The sequence below is a fragment of the Lathamus discolor genome, chromosome 2 (assembly GCF_037157495.1).
Source record: "Lathamus discolor isolate bLatDis1 chromosome 2, bLatDis1.hap1, whole genome shotgun sequence".
Lineage (NCBI taxonomy): Eukaryota > Metazoa > Chordata > Aves > Psittaciformes > Psittacidae > Lathamus > Lathamus discolor.
This window is the reverse complement of record NC_088885.1, coordinates 136550283-136565891: the sequence shown is the minus strand read 5'-3', so window position 1 is coordinate 136565891 and position 15609 is coordinate 136550283. Positions and strand designations below refer to the sequence as shown.

Sequence of the window (15609 nt, the reverse complement as noted above, 5' to 3'; positions counted from 1 at the left end):
ACAGGAAAGACAAGAAAAGTAATCTCAGACAGGGACATATGACTCGGCAGACATGTGAAGCAGAGATATCAGCCTAATATTCCAAGAACAAACTTAACTAGTGCCAGCAAGCTGACAGCTACAGTTCATGTGCATCTGCTGTTTCCCATGAACTCCACTTTGCGGAAGTGTGAAGTTACACACTTAACAATTCTATAAAGTTAAGGCATTAAAGAAAAAACTCAGCACTCTGAACCCATATTAAAAAAAACCCAAACCTTTAATATTTTTTTTTCCAAGATCTAATATATAAATGCAATGGTAATAATGTACTCTTCCTTTGTAAGCTTGGATGAAATATATTGAAGTCCACTTTTCGCACATTATATAAATAATCATCTAAAGCAACCTAGAAAAGAAGAAAAAAAGCTTAATTCATATGGTGCACACAACAAAATGGCATTAAGTTTAGAAAGCAATACATGAAACCAAATGAGGAAATGCAAAAAGGCCTGATGATCTGCCTGTTTTATTAAGCGGTAGCATAACCATCACATTTAAAGGATATATAAAAAGCAGGTTTTGTGAAGAGAAGCATTATCCTTTATTAGACCAAACAGCAAATTCTAAAAATAGACAAGATTATTGGGCCCCTGCTTCAGAACAACGGTCTATGAATATGCAGACATCTTGGGTGCAATGATATAGTTACAGAAGAATTAGAAGTGTTGATCAAAACCATGAGGTTCCTCAAGCAAGCATTACGATTTTCACAAGTTTTAGAGATTACGTCCTCCCCCAGACCAGACACAGGAAGCATTAGTTAACCATGCTCAATTTCATACTCTTCACAAACATACTAGCACAGAAAGGAGTCCATCACTTAAAGAGTGCATTGTATCACACCCACCGTACAGAAAAAAGCAGGATATGCCTTCACGGGAACTTTCTTACTGAAAGATCTAGCCTGGAAGTAAATGGGGTGAGGTGGGAGAAAGAAAAACAAAACCAAACATACTTACAAGGAGAATTTAACACGTCACATTAAACATCAAGTACTATATATAATGGTTAGAGGCAATAGACTGCATTACAGGCTCTGTCCCTCTTTATTTTGACATACTGAAACTATAATTTTTCATTATGTGCAAGCCAGCACCATCCCTCACTGCATACAAAAGGAATTACAAATATATGCAATACTGGGAGAGGCCTGCTAAAATTCTTGTATGGTTTGACAATCTTACAGTTTACGTATAATAAACCAATGTAAATTGGCATCCCTTATTCCAACAAAGTTCCAAGTTCCATCTGATTTAATAACTACAGTTTAACCCTCCCCCCCTTGGTAAATTGAGTCCATAATGATCTAGCATAATTGAGATAAATATAAAAAGCCAAAAGGAGGGATGCTTAAAAGAAAGAGGTGGAACATGTAAATGTATATGCAGGCTTCTGAAGGGATCATTGTGGGACTGACAGAGCACTTTTATTACATGCTTTTATTCTAAGAAACCCCACACTTCCTAAAGAAAACTGCAATCTTCCTTACCTTACTTTGCCCTCTGCTGGTCATCAGTCGCAGTATCAGGAAGAGCTGACCACACTCTCCACTAAGTGCCACATTACTACAGTATACTTCACATAATATTGCTGAGACTTAAATTAGCATGTGAGGATTATATTTCTTCTGACTGTGAAATGGGGCTGGTAACTGTTACCCTCATCCTCCAAACTATGTGGTCTGTGAAACAAATGCTGAGATTGTTGAAACCTCTCTGCAAGTTTAAACTTTACCCTACCCTGAAATTCCAACGAAGACAGAGGGCAAATGGCTGAGAAGACCCTCAGGCAAAAGAAGACAGTGATTTTATACAGGAGAATAGATGCGTTCAGAGTCAGCAACCCATTACATTCACCTAAAGTCCTGAAATACTCAGCAAATGTTGCCAGCAAAAGCCTATTTCATCCATTAGGGGAGAAAGTATCTTTATCCTTGCATTAACAAAGACCATCCGATTATCAAGGAGGTTAATACCCTGTTATTACTGCCAGTTATTGCCAGTTCACGTGCACACTCTAGAGATCTTGCACCATCAATTATTCTTCGCTGATGATGCTGGAGGCTGGAGGCATGTATTCACACAGGATTTTTTGTATTTTAACTAAGATGATAGAACCCATCCATTAAAAAAAAAAGGGGGGGTTGCCAAGATCAACATTCAGCTGAATAAAATGCTAATGCTGCCCTAATCTGCCTTCCTTGTGTTTATACTTTTTCTGTGTAGTCTGTAATTAGATGATCACACTGCATATTTTCCATGGGACCCTCCCAGTGCATAACATGGGCAGGGCTCTAGGAATGGAGTGGGAATAAAGGGGGGCAAGGTTCTGCCTGTTCTCTTCAGAAGTTGGTTTTGCATGCTGGGAGCCAGGGCACCAGTGCACTAGGAATTATCAAATTAGCTGAAAGGCTCTGAAGAACCGAATTCTCTCCCTGCTTCTGCCCAAAGTTTCCATGCAATACCATCGACCACATCTTAAACACCTGGACAAGAAATACACACTGCTCATTTTCCATGCCTCCTATCCCTGATATGAGGCATTTCAGGCCAAGCACTGGAATTTTTGAAAGCCACAGTTGCAGCCAAAGTCAATAGGTTTTATATATTGTGCATTACAGGTTGAGGGGTGGGCAACAAAAAAAAGACAAAGTGGACAGTTCTGACGCTGCATTTTTCTCAACTCTGTTCCCTGCTTCTAAGTGAAATAAACAGTTTCCTTGAGCATGTGACAACAAAACTGAGGCATCGGGTGAAATGACATGAACAGGTATGCATTAAATGCAAATTATAAATAGTCTGCATTAAAAATAAAGCCCAAGGCTACATAGTATTATCAAAAAATAAAAACATCAACTAACTAATCGCTGACTGAAGAAACCAGGCATGCCTCATCTTACCTTCAGAAAAATCAAGAAGGGCCCTTCCATCTCTACTGCATAAAATACTGTGATCACAGCTTAATGCTATAATTGAGGATTATATTAAAGTTGTAAATGGAGAGATAAATCTGGCATTTCTTTACTTTGAAGTGGTATCTTTTCATATTGGAAGCATCAAGCGTGCATGTAGTTGTAGCTATAAACTCTCTACAGTAGTTCTTGCAAGTTTTCCATATAAAGGTAGACACAGCATTGCTGACACAACATTCTTTTGCTTTTGTATTATGTACCAACAAGCAATTCAGAATGTAGCTAAAATAAGAGCATAAAAGAAAAATAGGATAGGACTCTGCAGCTCTCCAAGAATCATTATCCACTGTCCCAAGCAAATAAAGTTTTCCTTAATTCATTTGGATGTGAGCCAGGAAAGAAATGAACAGAAAGTACCTTTCCCAACATAGCTTTGAGCATGGCTGGTCATGTTAGAGAATGAATCCCTGCTCCCACAGACACTAACCAGCAGTTAAAGGCAACATGCTCTGCTTTCCTGGCAGCCATTCCCCTGTGCTGTGAAATACCATATTCAGAAATGCTTTCTATGGTGCTGATTCCTTGCTGGCACATAGCTGCATTTAGAAAAGTCTGCTTGAAGTTTCCCTCCCAGTAATAAGGCTTTTAAGCACTATTTATACACATGCAATTGGACCTGGCTGTAAGTAAACTGCCTCCTGTACATACAGATAAATATAATACTCCAACAGAAGTAGCTGTAATATTTAAAGGGTTTGTGTGGTTGTTTCTGCTGGTTTGATTTGGAGTTTTTTGTTACTTAAACCATCAAAGTAATTAAAAGTAAAATATCTGAAGTCCAAGGTGCAGCTCTAAGTCTTCTAACAACACATACACAATGCTTTGTGAAGCCTAGAATCAATTATGCTTAATTAAATAAACGAGAAGGAAGCTCACATGTTCTAGATGAATATGGGCCTGGCTGGCAATGTCATAAATTACATCTCTCACATTTTTCTCTTGCTTGCCTCTTATGAAATCCTCTTGTGAAACTCCATGCTAGACATAGGAAGGAAAATCAGAAAGATAAAAACCCCTCAATAAATATCCAAGTTTCCATTTTAGTTTCTCAAAATCCTGTCCCAGCAACTGAACTAATGACACAAGACTGAAACAGTCTAAATGCTTTACCACTGCTCTTTCCTTTTTAATTCCCCAAGGCATTTTTTGGTCAGTCACTTGGGAAAAAAATACCAAGTTAACAAAGAGAACAGTTGGTACAGACTCTCTCTGCATGAATTTGTCCCCTGAAGACTCTGTGGTCAGCCAGATACCAAGTCAGATTTTAAAGTTTCAGGAATTTAAATCAGTTTAGATGCTCAGTATTTAAAACCAGAATCCAAGAATCAGTATTAGGCAGAAAATGCCAGTAACAGCTAACACAGAACCCATGCTGGCTTATGAGGTAAGTCATTATCTTGGGATCACTCACTGTGCACCTCCAAGCCTGTCAAAAAAAACCCCAACCTAAAAAACCCGAACCAAACCAACCAACCAAAACTAAATCCAAACAAACCCACTGCCATAACCAAACCAAAAAAACAGAACCACCAAAAACCCCACCCCCCAAAAAAAATAACCAACCCCAGACTTATTCTTTGATCATAATCTTTGACCAATATAAGACATAATCTGGTATATCAGAACTGCATCAGTTGCCTGTTCTCAACCACACTCAGACATATGAAAGCTGTATAGAGGCAGACAGGTAGGCCTCAAAGGAGGCAGAGACTCCAGAACTCTGTGACACTTGCCAGCAGCTGAAATGCTTACAGGATGCTCAGTCTGCACAGAAGGGATGCAAGCTGTTTTTACAGTTTCACTGTAAAACACCTTCCGTGGCAAGCAATGACTGTGAATTTTCAGGCTATGTTTGAAAAGCTAAATACTTGGAAGGCCTTCCAGACCATCCAGCTCCAGAAGGACTGAAAGTAGGGTGCAGTTACTTACTGCAGCCTTATAACTCTTACCGGTATTAGTATCTATGTTTTTTCAGTGGCCTAAACTACTAAACTTCAAATTAAACCTTTCACTTGTATTGAAACAACAGTCAGAAAATACTAACACAACTGCCTTAAGCAGCCTTAAGCATCACCATAATTGTATACATTTTGGTTAAAAATAAAAAGAACAGCATTAATGTTTAAAGACTGGAGATGAGGGAGTAACAGCTAAGATACCTACAGATCTAGCTAAAGAATATTAATTAAACATTTTAATCTTTAATCACATTTTACTCAAATTGCAAGATCTGCCAAATTTCAATGCAAATTAAGTATACAGTTTGAACTGCAGAATTTGCAGGACCACACCATCTCACACAGCAATATACGGAATGTATGCTTCAAGCTCTCAAATATGTAACAAAAACAAAACAAAACAAGCCCCCAGAAACACCCAAATCCATCAGCACACTTATGGAAAGACAGCAAAGAGAAACCCAAGGATGTGTTTCAGAAGTAAGATTTCTCACAGTGCTTCCTTCATGGGGATAGGAAAAGAAAAAAGGTAAAAAATCCAAAATAAAGCAAAGCAACAACAAAAAAAGGCACCATTCCATACAGGCATTTCTACACATTAATTTTCTTCACATTTTGTTTCTGGCCTAATAATCTATTATCTCGTATCTAGCATTGAGAGACACAGTCAGAAACACTATCCTTTGCAATTCCAGACAACTTGTTTCTCTTACCAACATACAAATGTCCATGGGAAGAAAGACCTTTTGTCTTGTACAGTGATATGGAGTTGCCCTTAAACAGGTAACTATGCCTTGCGCTTTCCCAATGTGACTGGCTGCATGGTCAGCATTGACGTTCCTCACACCTGAAATGGCAGAAATAATATGTTTAGAAACATTCTGCCAGGACTTTTGAGGGGTACAGTCTTTCCTGATGTGTATCACAGTCGTATTTGAGGAAAGCTCAGTGCATTGGTCCATGCTAAAACTGTCTATGTTCATAAATTGCCTTGAGATCTCATCTCAGAGTTGCAAAGCAGCAGGTAAATTCATTGACTTCCATATTCAGGAGCAAGATATCTCTTAGCTTGCTGCAGTTTCTGCAAAGGGTATAGTTAGCAGGGTGGCACCTACTCAGATACAATACATCAGTACACATACACATGTTCATTGTCATGTCTTTTCCCAGGATAACAGTATTCCAAGAACTGTTTTTCCTGCCGGAAGAATAATTCAAGTGTAAGATTCCTGACAAGCATTAATGCTTACAGCATGGTTTCATGATTAGCTGCAACCTATTCAGCAGTATACTGAAACCCAAGAGAATGGTCCTACAGCTATGTCCCCTGCCCCAAACCTGTATTTCTGCTGCCTCCCTTGTGCTGTCAGGGGCAATGAGGCAGTAGCATGGCAAATTGAATCTGATCACCAAAGCAATGTAAAATTAACATTTCTCTGCCAGATGTTCAGAAAGACACAACATTTAACTGATTTCATACTGAGGAAGTGAACATCAGATGTTAAGAGAGAGGTTCCTCATTTCTTCCAAAGAATGTGCTCACCATATCTCTTTTTCTTTTTAAGCTGTTTTAACTGCAGCATTGGCCTTCCATCAGACTAGTGTGCTAAGGAAGAGGAATACATTGCTACTACAATACTAAATACTACTAAATAATAATAATTCTCACCTTTCTTATACATCTGAAGTCATACACAGAATACTTCCACAATGCAACAGACACCTAAAAGAATATCCTTTTCTCCACTGCAAATGAAGTTCTTTCCCATTCTGTGACTCTTCTATTAGACATGACACAGATAGTAGCTCTTAATCACAAGGGTCCTATCATCTTTGTTGCATTTTTCCTAGCTATTCAATCATTGAGAGCTAACCTACTTTCGGGAAGAGGAGAGGATTCAGACTCAAATGTACATCATAAGCAAAGAAAGTTGGGAAGTCAGCTGTTTCAAGATAAGCAGTGTATATATCACTGCAATACAGAAGAAAAGCTGCAGAATAAACTACAGCACTTGGTGTTCTGACAAGTGGGACAAACAGAAAATATGGTGAAGAGTGGAATTTACCACAAGGAGCAAGAAAAGAGAAAACAAAGAAACAACACAGCAGTAGGAAGTTGCACTTCAATGAACTTTCCACTGTGCAGCTCCTAAGGAAAGTATAAAGTTCTAGGACAGGTGTGGTACGATTCCAGATTTATGGTTGAGCATTCAAAAGATAACTGAAGTATCACCTGAAACAACTTCTTCTGAAATTAAACTCTGGTGGAAAAGGAGTGGACTTCTTATAAACACCAGTAAATATTGTACCTGCACTCAGAGTCATCAACAAAATCTAAAAGGGGAAATTGCCTACCCAGCATTTCCAAGGTGAGGTACAAGAGAGCACTCTGAGTGTTCTCGGCATACTTTTCAAGCTCCTGGATGTTACGGTACGGCCTGTCATCCAAATTCTTCTCCTATAATATGAACAATATTACATATTATTACATTATTTTATTTGTTAATATCACATTCTGTAATACAGAACTTCAGTGAAATGTAAACAGAACTGCTGTTTGCACACGTTTATTAATACAGTTGTGTCAGCCTACTTCACTATTAGAAAAACAAAAGGACAAAATTAAGAGAGAGAGCATAAACACAGACAGAAGTAGTTATAGCAAGTCTAATATAACCAAATAACTACTAACTACATACAACTGCAGCCCAAGTCTGGTTACTAGAACAAATGTAACTTGCAACAAGAAGAAATCAGAATTCTTCATAAAAAAGGATACAGTCAGAAGAAAGCATCACGTGATACTCTTACACTATGGGGTTGCCAATTTTAATACGTAATTTTCATGAGAAGCACAAAGAAATTTATATAAATAGGGATGCATTTTTTAAAACATGCACCAAAATAAATCATAGAATACACACACGTTTCAAAGTCATATGCAAATACATCCAAAACCATAACATCCTTCATCATTTTTCCTGCCCTCGTTGCTTTTGTTGTTAAATCACACTGGTCTTACAATAAAAAAAACCCTCTGAAATAGGAACAACACTCCACAAGTAACTGACTCAAGGTATATCTTCATGAGACACTAACTTTAGCAGAAAAGCTAGCTTAAGAAACCCCTGCCCTCAGCTATTCATTCTTGCCCTTGCAAGCACCACTGTACAAGCGAAACTGTTCCTCTTAGATTTTTCCCTAGAAAAAGGGTGGACATTTTAAAATGAATGTGATTGGAATGCTCTCATTTACAGCATTGCTTAGAAAAATTTCCACAGCCATGCTAAGGAGAAGCAGCAATGTGTGGCAGAAGGGTGCAGACAGGTCATTTAATTTTTGAGGTTTTACACCCATGGCTCACCACTACAGAAGGCCACTCAGGGGCAATACTGACATGGTGAGAAAATTGGTGAGGAAGAGTAAGGTAATGTCAATGCAGTGTAGTTTTCCAAAATTCTTAACGGTTGTGTGTGGAGACCTTACTTACTACTTCATCCTATAGGATGGAACTCCCCTCACTTACATACAGAAAGGCATCTAAGTATAATTCCCAATGGATTACTCCTAGGGGTAACCATTGAGACCACCAAACAGAAAACATGAGCACAGATAGTACCAGAGCAGAGGACAAGAAAATGTGGACTCAAAACCTACATCTATTTTAAAGCAAAAATAAACAGAGGATTCTATCAGCCATTTTGGCCAGATAAAAACAGAAATTATGAGCGGAAGTGTCAAAAAGGAAATAACAGCAGTACCATTCTTAAACAGAAACACTACTGTCTGGAAAAGAGTAATTATTTAAGCTTTTGTTTTACCCACAAGCAAACAAAAATAAGGGGGAAAACCCCTACTATGACTAAAACCAGAATCACACTTTGAACGGTAAATACTTACTCTTTCATCAATGATCTTCATAAACCACATTTTAGTCAAGTTATGCCTCTTGACAGCCTGAAAATTACCAATAATACATCCGTATTAATGTACACAAAGTGATGGCAGTACTGCATTCTGAATGAAGGCTGAAACATATTTTAGAGAAGCCTTTTCTTACCAGGATAGTATTTACTGGGTTAGATCAAAAAGGAAACTTAGAATCTTCTTCAGATACAAAAATTTTCAACTGGCTTTGTTACAAGCTGTTGCACACAAAAGCCGCAATGTTGGACATCAAAACAGTGCAGCGACATCTCACTTTTTTATTTTTTTGAAGTAATTTATTCTTTTATGGAGTCATACATTCCCACAGAATACTTGTTCACTTGTTTTGGAAAGTGAACTATGTTCACTTTCCAAAGAGAACACAGGTTCCTTGAGAGACAAGCAATAAAAACACTTCCCCTGTGAATTTTCACGAAAACATCAGTATGACATACCAATATGTACTGTAAAGACAGCATTCAATCAAGTCATATAATATTCAATATCATGGGCTTATTAAAAAAACTATCCCACAGCATCTCATATTTCCACACTCTTTTTCTAGCTCTTATCTTGTATTTGACTTTCCTCTACTCAGCCTTGGTGAGGCCGCATCTGGAATATTGCGTCCAGTTCTGGGCCCCTCTGTTCAAGAGGGACAGGGAATTGCTTGAAGGAGTCCAGCGCAGAGCCACAAAGATGATTAAGGGAGTGGAACATCTCCCTTATGAGGAGAGGCTGAGGGAGCTGGGTCTCTTTAGCTTGGAGAAGAAGAGACTGAGGGGTGACCTCATCAATGTTTACAAATATGTAAAGGGTAGGTGTCAGGATGATGGAGCTAGGCTTTTTTCAGTGATATCCAGTGATAGGACATGGGGCAATGGGTGTAAACTGGAACATAGGAAGTTCCACGTTAACATCAGGAAGAACTTCTTTACTGTAAGAGTGACAGAGCACTGGAACAGGTTGCCCAGGGGGGTTGTGGAGTCTCCTACACTGGAGATATTCAAGGCCCGCCTGGACAAGTTCCTGTGTGATGTACTGTAGGTTACCCTGCTCTTGCAGGGGGGTTGGACTAGATGATCTTTTTAGGTCCCTTCCAACCCTTGGGATTCTGTGATTCTGTGATTCTTCCTACACCACTGCATTCTATATAATTCACCTTCAATCCTCTTACTTACACAGGCTGAATTTTGCAGACCACATTGTCAGAAAGGCTGCAATCACACATGCAGTATTTATAAACAAAACGTATGGAGCAGATTTCTCCCAATCTCAGCCTTTACAGCTCACTTTCAACTTCTTCTTTACATCCGCTATATTTGTAAACATTTTTTCAAGGTTCATCAAGAACAGATCTTGTTGACTACAGAAAATCTGCTTGAGGAAGCACCTGGTATGTGAAAAGGCAAATTCTATCGCTACAAACATCAGTTGTGCTTCTCACTTGCTCGTCTTGAGTATTATTTTGTAAATTAAATCCTTCAAACAGTCACAGGTCAAGACTTAAAGCATGGAACTGAGTTCTCCTAAACTGCCCGATTTGTACATTATATCTATTTTGAGTCGCCTTCATTCAAACACACTGGTCCTCGTTTTTCAAGTTTCAGAAATTGGCTTCTTACACAGAAATGGAGAATTAGGTCTCATTCTTCATATGTTAAAAATGGACAGATAAGTAAGAACGAGTATCATACAGCTGTTATATAAGTTCATATTAAAGTCATTGAGAGATGAACTATTAATAATCCTAGAAATACTATTAAAGATTACTTATATACTTCACTAGTGCATAGAACTCTTGGAATCTGAATGTGAGTATTCTGATATATACAAAACTTCAGGAACATATTTAACGTGATAAATCAGTATTTATTCTGGAAATTCAAAATTATCCTCACACAAACTCAACAGTATGAAAAGAGTGCACATAAAATCTGCTGTGCAAAAGACGTCCTAAATTCTATTAACAGCTCTGCAATACTTGTGAGCCCACGTGTCTTTCCAAACCTTTCTTTCTAAGAACTGCAGTAACACCCTAGAACATTTGGAAAGCCACACTCTTCAAACTGGTCATTCCTGGGTATTCGCTGAAATGTACAAATAAAATCACAGCCTGAGTGCAAAGATCACCAGCTCAGGTTGGATTGTTAGTTCGGTCCAGCACTCTGCAGCATTCAAAGCTACCACAGCTCCTAGAAACACTTTCTGAATTATTTTCCAGTACCTCCTTTCATAACCAGTTCTGTTTGGATTGTCTTATATTGGTCTTCCTTTAGGGAAATCATATGTGAAGTGAAATCTTACCAGACATAGGCCAATTCTTTCTTCCACTTCAAAATCAATTTTCTGTTTTGTGAGAAAGGAGTATGACTGGCAGTCAGCTGTTGGAAAGGGCTGCAACTGATACCTCAATATATGAATGGTTCCTATTTCAGTGTTGTACTGGTTTTGGCTGGGATAGAATTAGATTTCTTCATAGTAGCTTATGTGGGGCAATGTTCTGGATTTGTGCTGAAAATGGTGTTGACAACACACTGACGTTTTTGTTACTGCTGAGCAGTGCTTACACAACTTCAAGGCCTTTTGGGCTGCTCACACCACCCCACCAGTGAGCAGGCTGGGGGTGCACAAGGATCTGGGAGGCAACACGGTTGAGACAGCTGATCCTGACTGACCAAAGGTATATTCCACACCATATGACATCATGCTCAGCAATTAAACTGGGAGGGAGGTTGGCCTTGGCAAGGCCTCTGCTCAGAGACTGTCTGGGCATTAAAACACCCCCCCCACACATGGATATGCACACGAGCAGCCTGAAATTAAAACTGGTCCAGAGAATATATACAGTCATACCCAAAACTAACTTGTACCTAACCCACTCAATCAGACAGCTACATGAGAGGATATCTTCAGAAATTAAATTAAGCTACAGTAAAGCAAGTTCCTCCTTGGAAAGAAGACAAAAGCATTTTGGGAGAGAACAGTTTTTTTCCTGGGAAGCTTGCCATATGCTGGAAGAGAGACAGAAAGAAGGAAATAAAAAGCAAAGGCACACAAAGATTGACATGCCAAATGACCAAATCTGCATTTTAATGCTTGCATTAAAATATCACCCTAGGTGCATCTTCAACTCCCATAATCCCATAAAAACGTTCACAACATTTGCGAGTCTTCATTCTAACTGTATGAGCTGGAGACACCTATGAATAGGTCTGGTCCTCCTAAAAGTGACTGTAACAGGTGTTTTATTTTACTTCTTGGCTTTACTGATGTTTTCTCTTAGTCAAACAAAGTGTATCTTGTTTAAATCCCAATTTAATCTAAACGTGTGTGTTGACAGACAGGAACAAATGCTCACTTATGCTTTATTTCACATTTGAAGGCGGAAGAGTCAGGGAGAGGCCACAGTTTCAGCATTGCCAAAATCACTGAAAGAGGATTTGAAAAGGCCTCATTTTTGTGGTCTCAGAAGTGCAGCAGAGTGGATGTGAAATGTTCTAATCCCACAGGAACTGCGTTGTTCTAATCCAGCATTACAGTAAGTGTCCTGCTTTTCACAGGATCATAACAGAAACAATGCAGATGAATACTTGGGTGAAGACTAGACATTTCACTGCCTGTTTTTCAGCAGGCCCATAAACCTACCTACAAGATTTATGTCAACTGTATTCAGCTATTGAGATCTAGACAAAGAGCAGCTTTTCCTGTTCAGGAGCTCATAGATCTTTAGTTTAAATGCAAGTTCTGGTCTTATAGAGGCCTTAAGGTACTCATTTTGAAGGTTCTAAGACTTGCAGGGCCCTAAGATGCCAAGTTAGCAATGTATGGAATTTCCACCCATGAGGAAATTAAAACTTAAATCAGTGTGACCCTGACAACCTGATCTAAGTTTGATGTTACCTTTGAGTGACAAGTTTGACTAGACGATAAGAAGAGAGCCCAACCAACTACATTATTATGTGGCTCTGTATCAGCATCAAGGGAAAATCCACTTACACTGCCGTCAGACCTTCAATCATCCATCAAACTTACCAATGACGATACTAACTAGAAACAAAATTTTGGAAGAAAGTCTCTCTTTCTTTGGTCATGAGCAGCAGAAGAACAGATCTGCAAGTGTACTTTATGAACTTCTAGTGCCTGCAAAACCCGGGCATTTGGTAAAAATACACTGTTCAGTTTGCAAGTACATTCCCTGTTACTCAATTCATTAAGTTCACAGGTACATTCTCCGTCACACAATGCATACAAAACGATCTGTGCAAAACATAATACACAAATAGAAGTCATCAAGCAACTCCTGATGGGAGAAGACTGTATCAAGATTCTCCCTACTACCCAGTAAGTGCATATGAAGGTCTTGAGCTTTTCCTCATACCCTACTTGCTACTTCAACCTCTGTGCTTAGCCTCCTTTCTTTTTGAACAGCTTAATCTCTTTAGGCAGCCTCTGTGCTTAGCCTCCTGTCTTTTGTACAGCTTAATCTCCTCAGGCAGGACTAGCACTGGCTCAGGATAGTATACGTATGCACTTCACTATGTATCAGTTTACAGCTTACCACAATTTACTCTGACCTTCACCTAAACAGAAGAGAAAAAAGCAGATGGTTCATAGAAGTCTGACCCTCCAACTAGGTCCTAAATATCCTTCTTCTTCAACTCTGCTCTTTGGTTGTCAGCAATTTACAACGTCGGACACAGACACAAGAATAATTTACACTTTTTTAGATAAAATAATGCTATTAACTATACAAGACAGCACACACAAAATGATGTCATCATTTTCCACAGTAATATTTTAGTTAAGTGAACTGTAGGGCAATAAAAGTGTATTTTACCCTCCACAGTTCTGTAGCAATCGGCTGATGTGGCGGGTTATCACAGTATATGCCTTCCACAGCATCCCTCCAGAACTGCATTCGCATCAGACCTGTAGTCTTCTGAGTTATGGAGTCTTTGATCTGGAAAGGATACATCTGGAGTGAAATTCAGTGTCTTTAAGGCACTTGGTCTACTTACACAAAAAGACAGACACAGGACATAGCCGAACTCAGTAGGGAAAGTGATCATTTCTGAATTCACAGTTATCCACAGAATCACAGAATCATTAGGGCTGGAAGGGACTTCTGGAGATCACCCAGTCCAATCCCCTGCCAAGGCAGGGTTACCCAGAGCAGGTTACACAGGAATGCTTCCAGGAGGGCTCTGAATGTCTCCAGAGAGGGAGACTCCACAACCTCCCTGGGTAGCCTGTTCCAGTGCTCTGCCACCCTCAACATAGAGAAGTTCTTCCTCATGTTGAGGCAAAACCTTTTGTGTTTTAATTTACAGCCATTGCTCCTCATCCTGTCACTGGGCACCACTGAGAGGAGTCTGGCACCATCTTTTTGGCACCCACCTTTGAGATATTTATATGCATTAATGAGATCCCCTTTCAGTCTTCTCTAAACAGGCCTGGCTCCTGCAATCTCTTATAAGAGAGATGCTCCAGACTTCTGATGATGCTTGTGGCCCTATTTTTTCCTCATAAAGCATACAAAAAAGTCTTCACTCTGCCTGACTTTGAAACCCATGGAGACTAAGCCCTGTGTGACCCTCACCTTAGCTGCTTTCCCAAAAGGAAAAGAAGCAGTGATAAAAGCAGTGAGGGCGGGCAGCGCGATTTGTTGCCAGCACAGCCTGCAGAAGTCGTTCAGGGGTTTTGTTTGTTCAGCACATTTCTTGGACCACTCCTTTCTGGCAAGCATTACCAACTTTCCTGGTTGTACTGGCAGTTTCTGGCCACCTAGCAAAGGGGAAAGACTGCAGCCACTTCCCTCCCACAACTCCCTAATGACAAACATCCCTCCCCACAGCCTTTGCATCACCTGGCTTTTGCCAACTGATTATATCATCCAACTTTTTTTACAGACCTTCAACAGGTAAGATTTAGCTGCACTTAATTGATTCAGTCACTGCACTTGAAGCCAGGACATAGATGAAATCACGTAACAGCATCAAGGACCACAGCCTGTTTGTTATCATTCAATTTTAAAATGCACAATGAAGAGGAAAGTCCGCAAAACCATGTACATAAGCAAAATAAACTGTGGGAGACTGGCTACCTTCCACGGGCCATTCAAAACTAGAGGCTTGTATTGCACTATTGAAACTGTTATTTTAGACTTCCAGAGTTCACAAATGTATTTTAATACCTGCCTGGGCCAGTTCCACATTGAAGGCTCTCAAGGCAAAAGCAGAGGTTCGAGATTCCGCAGGCAACAGCAGAGAACACAGAAACCCTTCATAGTCACGCTTTCTGTGAAAGGATGAAAAAATACATGGATTATTTATAGCTCTATGTAAATCGGGTGTGCTGTGGCTTGGCACTGAACTCCTAAAGTAGTAGCAAAAACGTTACAGTTCAAAACTCTGACTTTGCAAAAGTGGCAGCTTTTAAGCTTATTTTAAAATAAGACAAACTCTAAGAGTGAGGGGATGCTGCCTGAACTCCTAGTGCATCTCTCAAATCCAGATCTCAAGTTATGTGGCTAAAGGCATGGAACGAGGCTACAGCACATCTGCAAATAGAATCCAGATTGTCCAACTCCCAGACTTCTGTTCCAAGCATGAAACCACATTTCCTTAAGATTGTGCTTTGGAGCTTGGTAGAAGAGCATCTGCTTAACCAGTAAGGTTTTCTATATTGGTAACTATATTCGAAGCATAA

General features: G+C 39.5%; 1 protein-coding gene across 6 annotated transcripts in view; it reads right to left on the bottom strand.

Moving 5' to 3' along the window:
- Window positions 1-240: 240 nt before the first annotated feature.
- The window catches only part of NDUFAF6 (NADH:ubiquinone oxidoreductase complex assembly factor 6), an 18705-nt gene continuing 3336 nt past the window's right edge, over window positions 241-15609 (bottom strand). The window contains exons 2-9 of one of the 6 annotated variants that reach the window (XM_065668624.1): window positions 15099-15198; window positions 13739-13861; window positions 8872-8928; window positions 7327-7429; window positions 5685-5818; window positions 3890-3991; window positions 890-946; window positions 241-388 (exon numbers count right to left, since the gene is read on the bottom strand). In XM_065668624.1, the coding sequence (XP_065524696.1) occupies window positions 260-388; window positions 890-946; window positions 3890-3991; window positions 5685-5818; window positions 7327-7429; window positions 8872-8928; window positions 13739-13861; window positions 15099-15198 (805 nt within the window). In that variant the 3' untranslated portion in view covers window positions 241-259. Of the gene's footprint in view, window positions 389-889; window positions 947-1531; window positions 3992-5684; window positions 5819-7326; window positions 7430-8871; window positions 8929-11205; window positions 13716-13738; window positions 13862-15094; window positions 15199-15609 lie in introns of those variants that run through there. The other 5 variants (XM_065668626.1, XM_065668625.1, XM_065668627.1 and 2 more) reach the window with 5 other exon arrangements.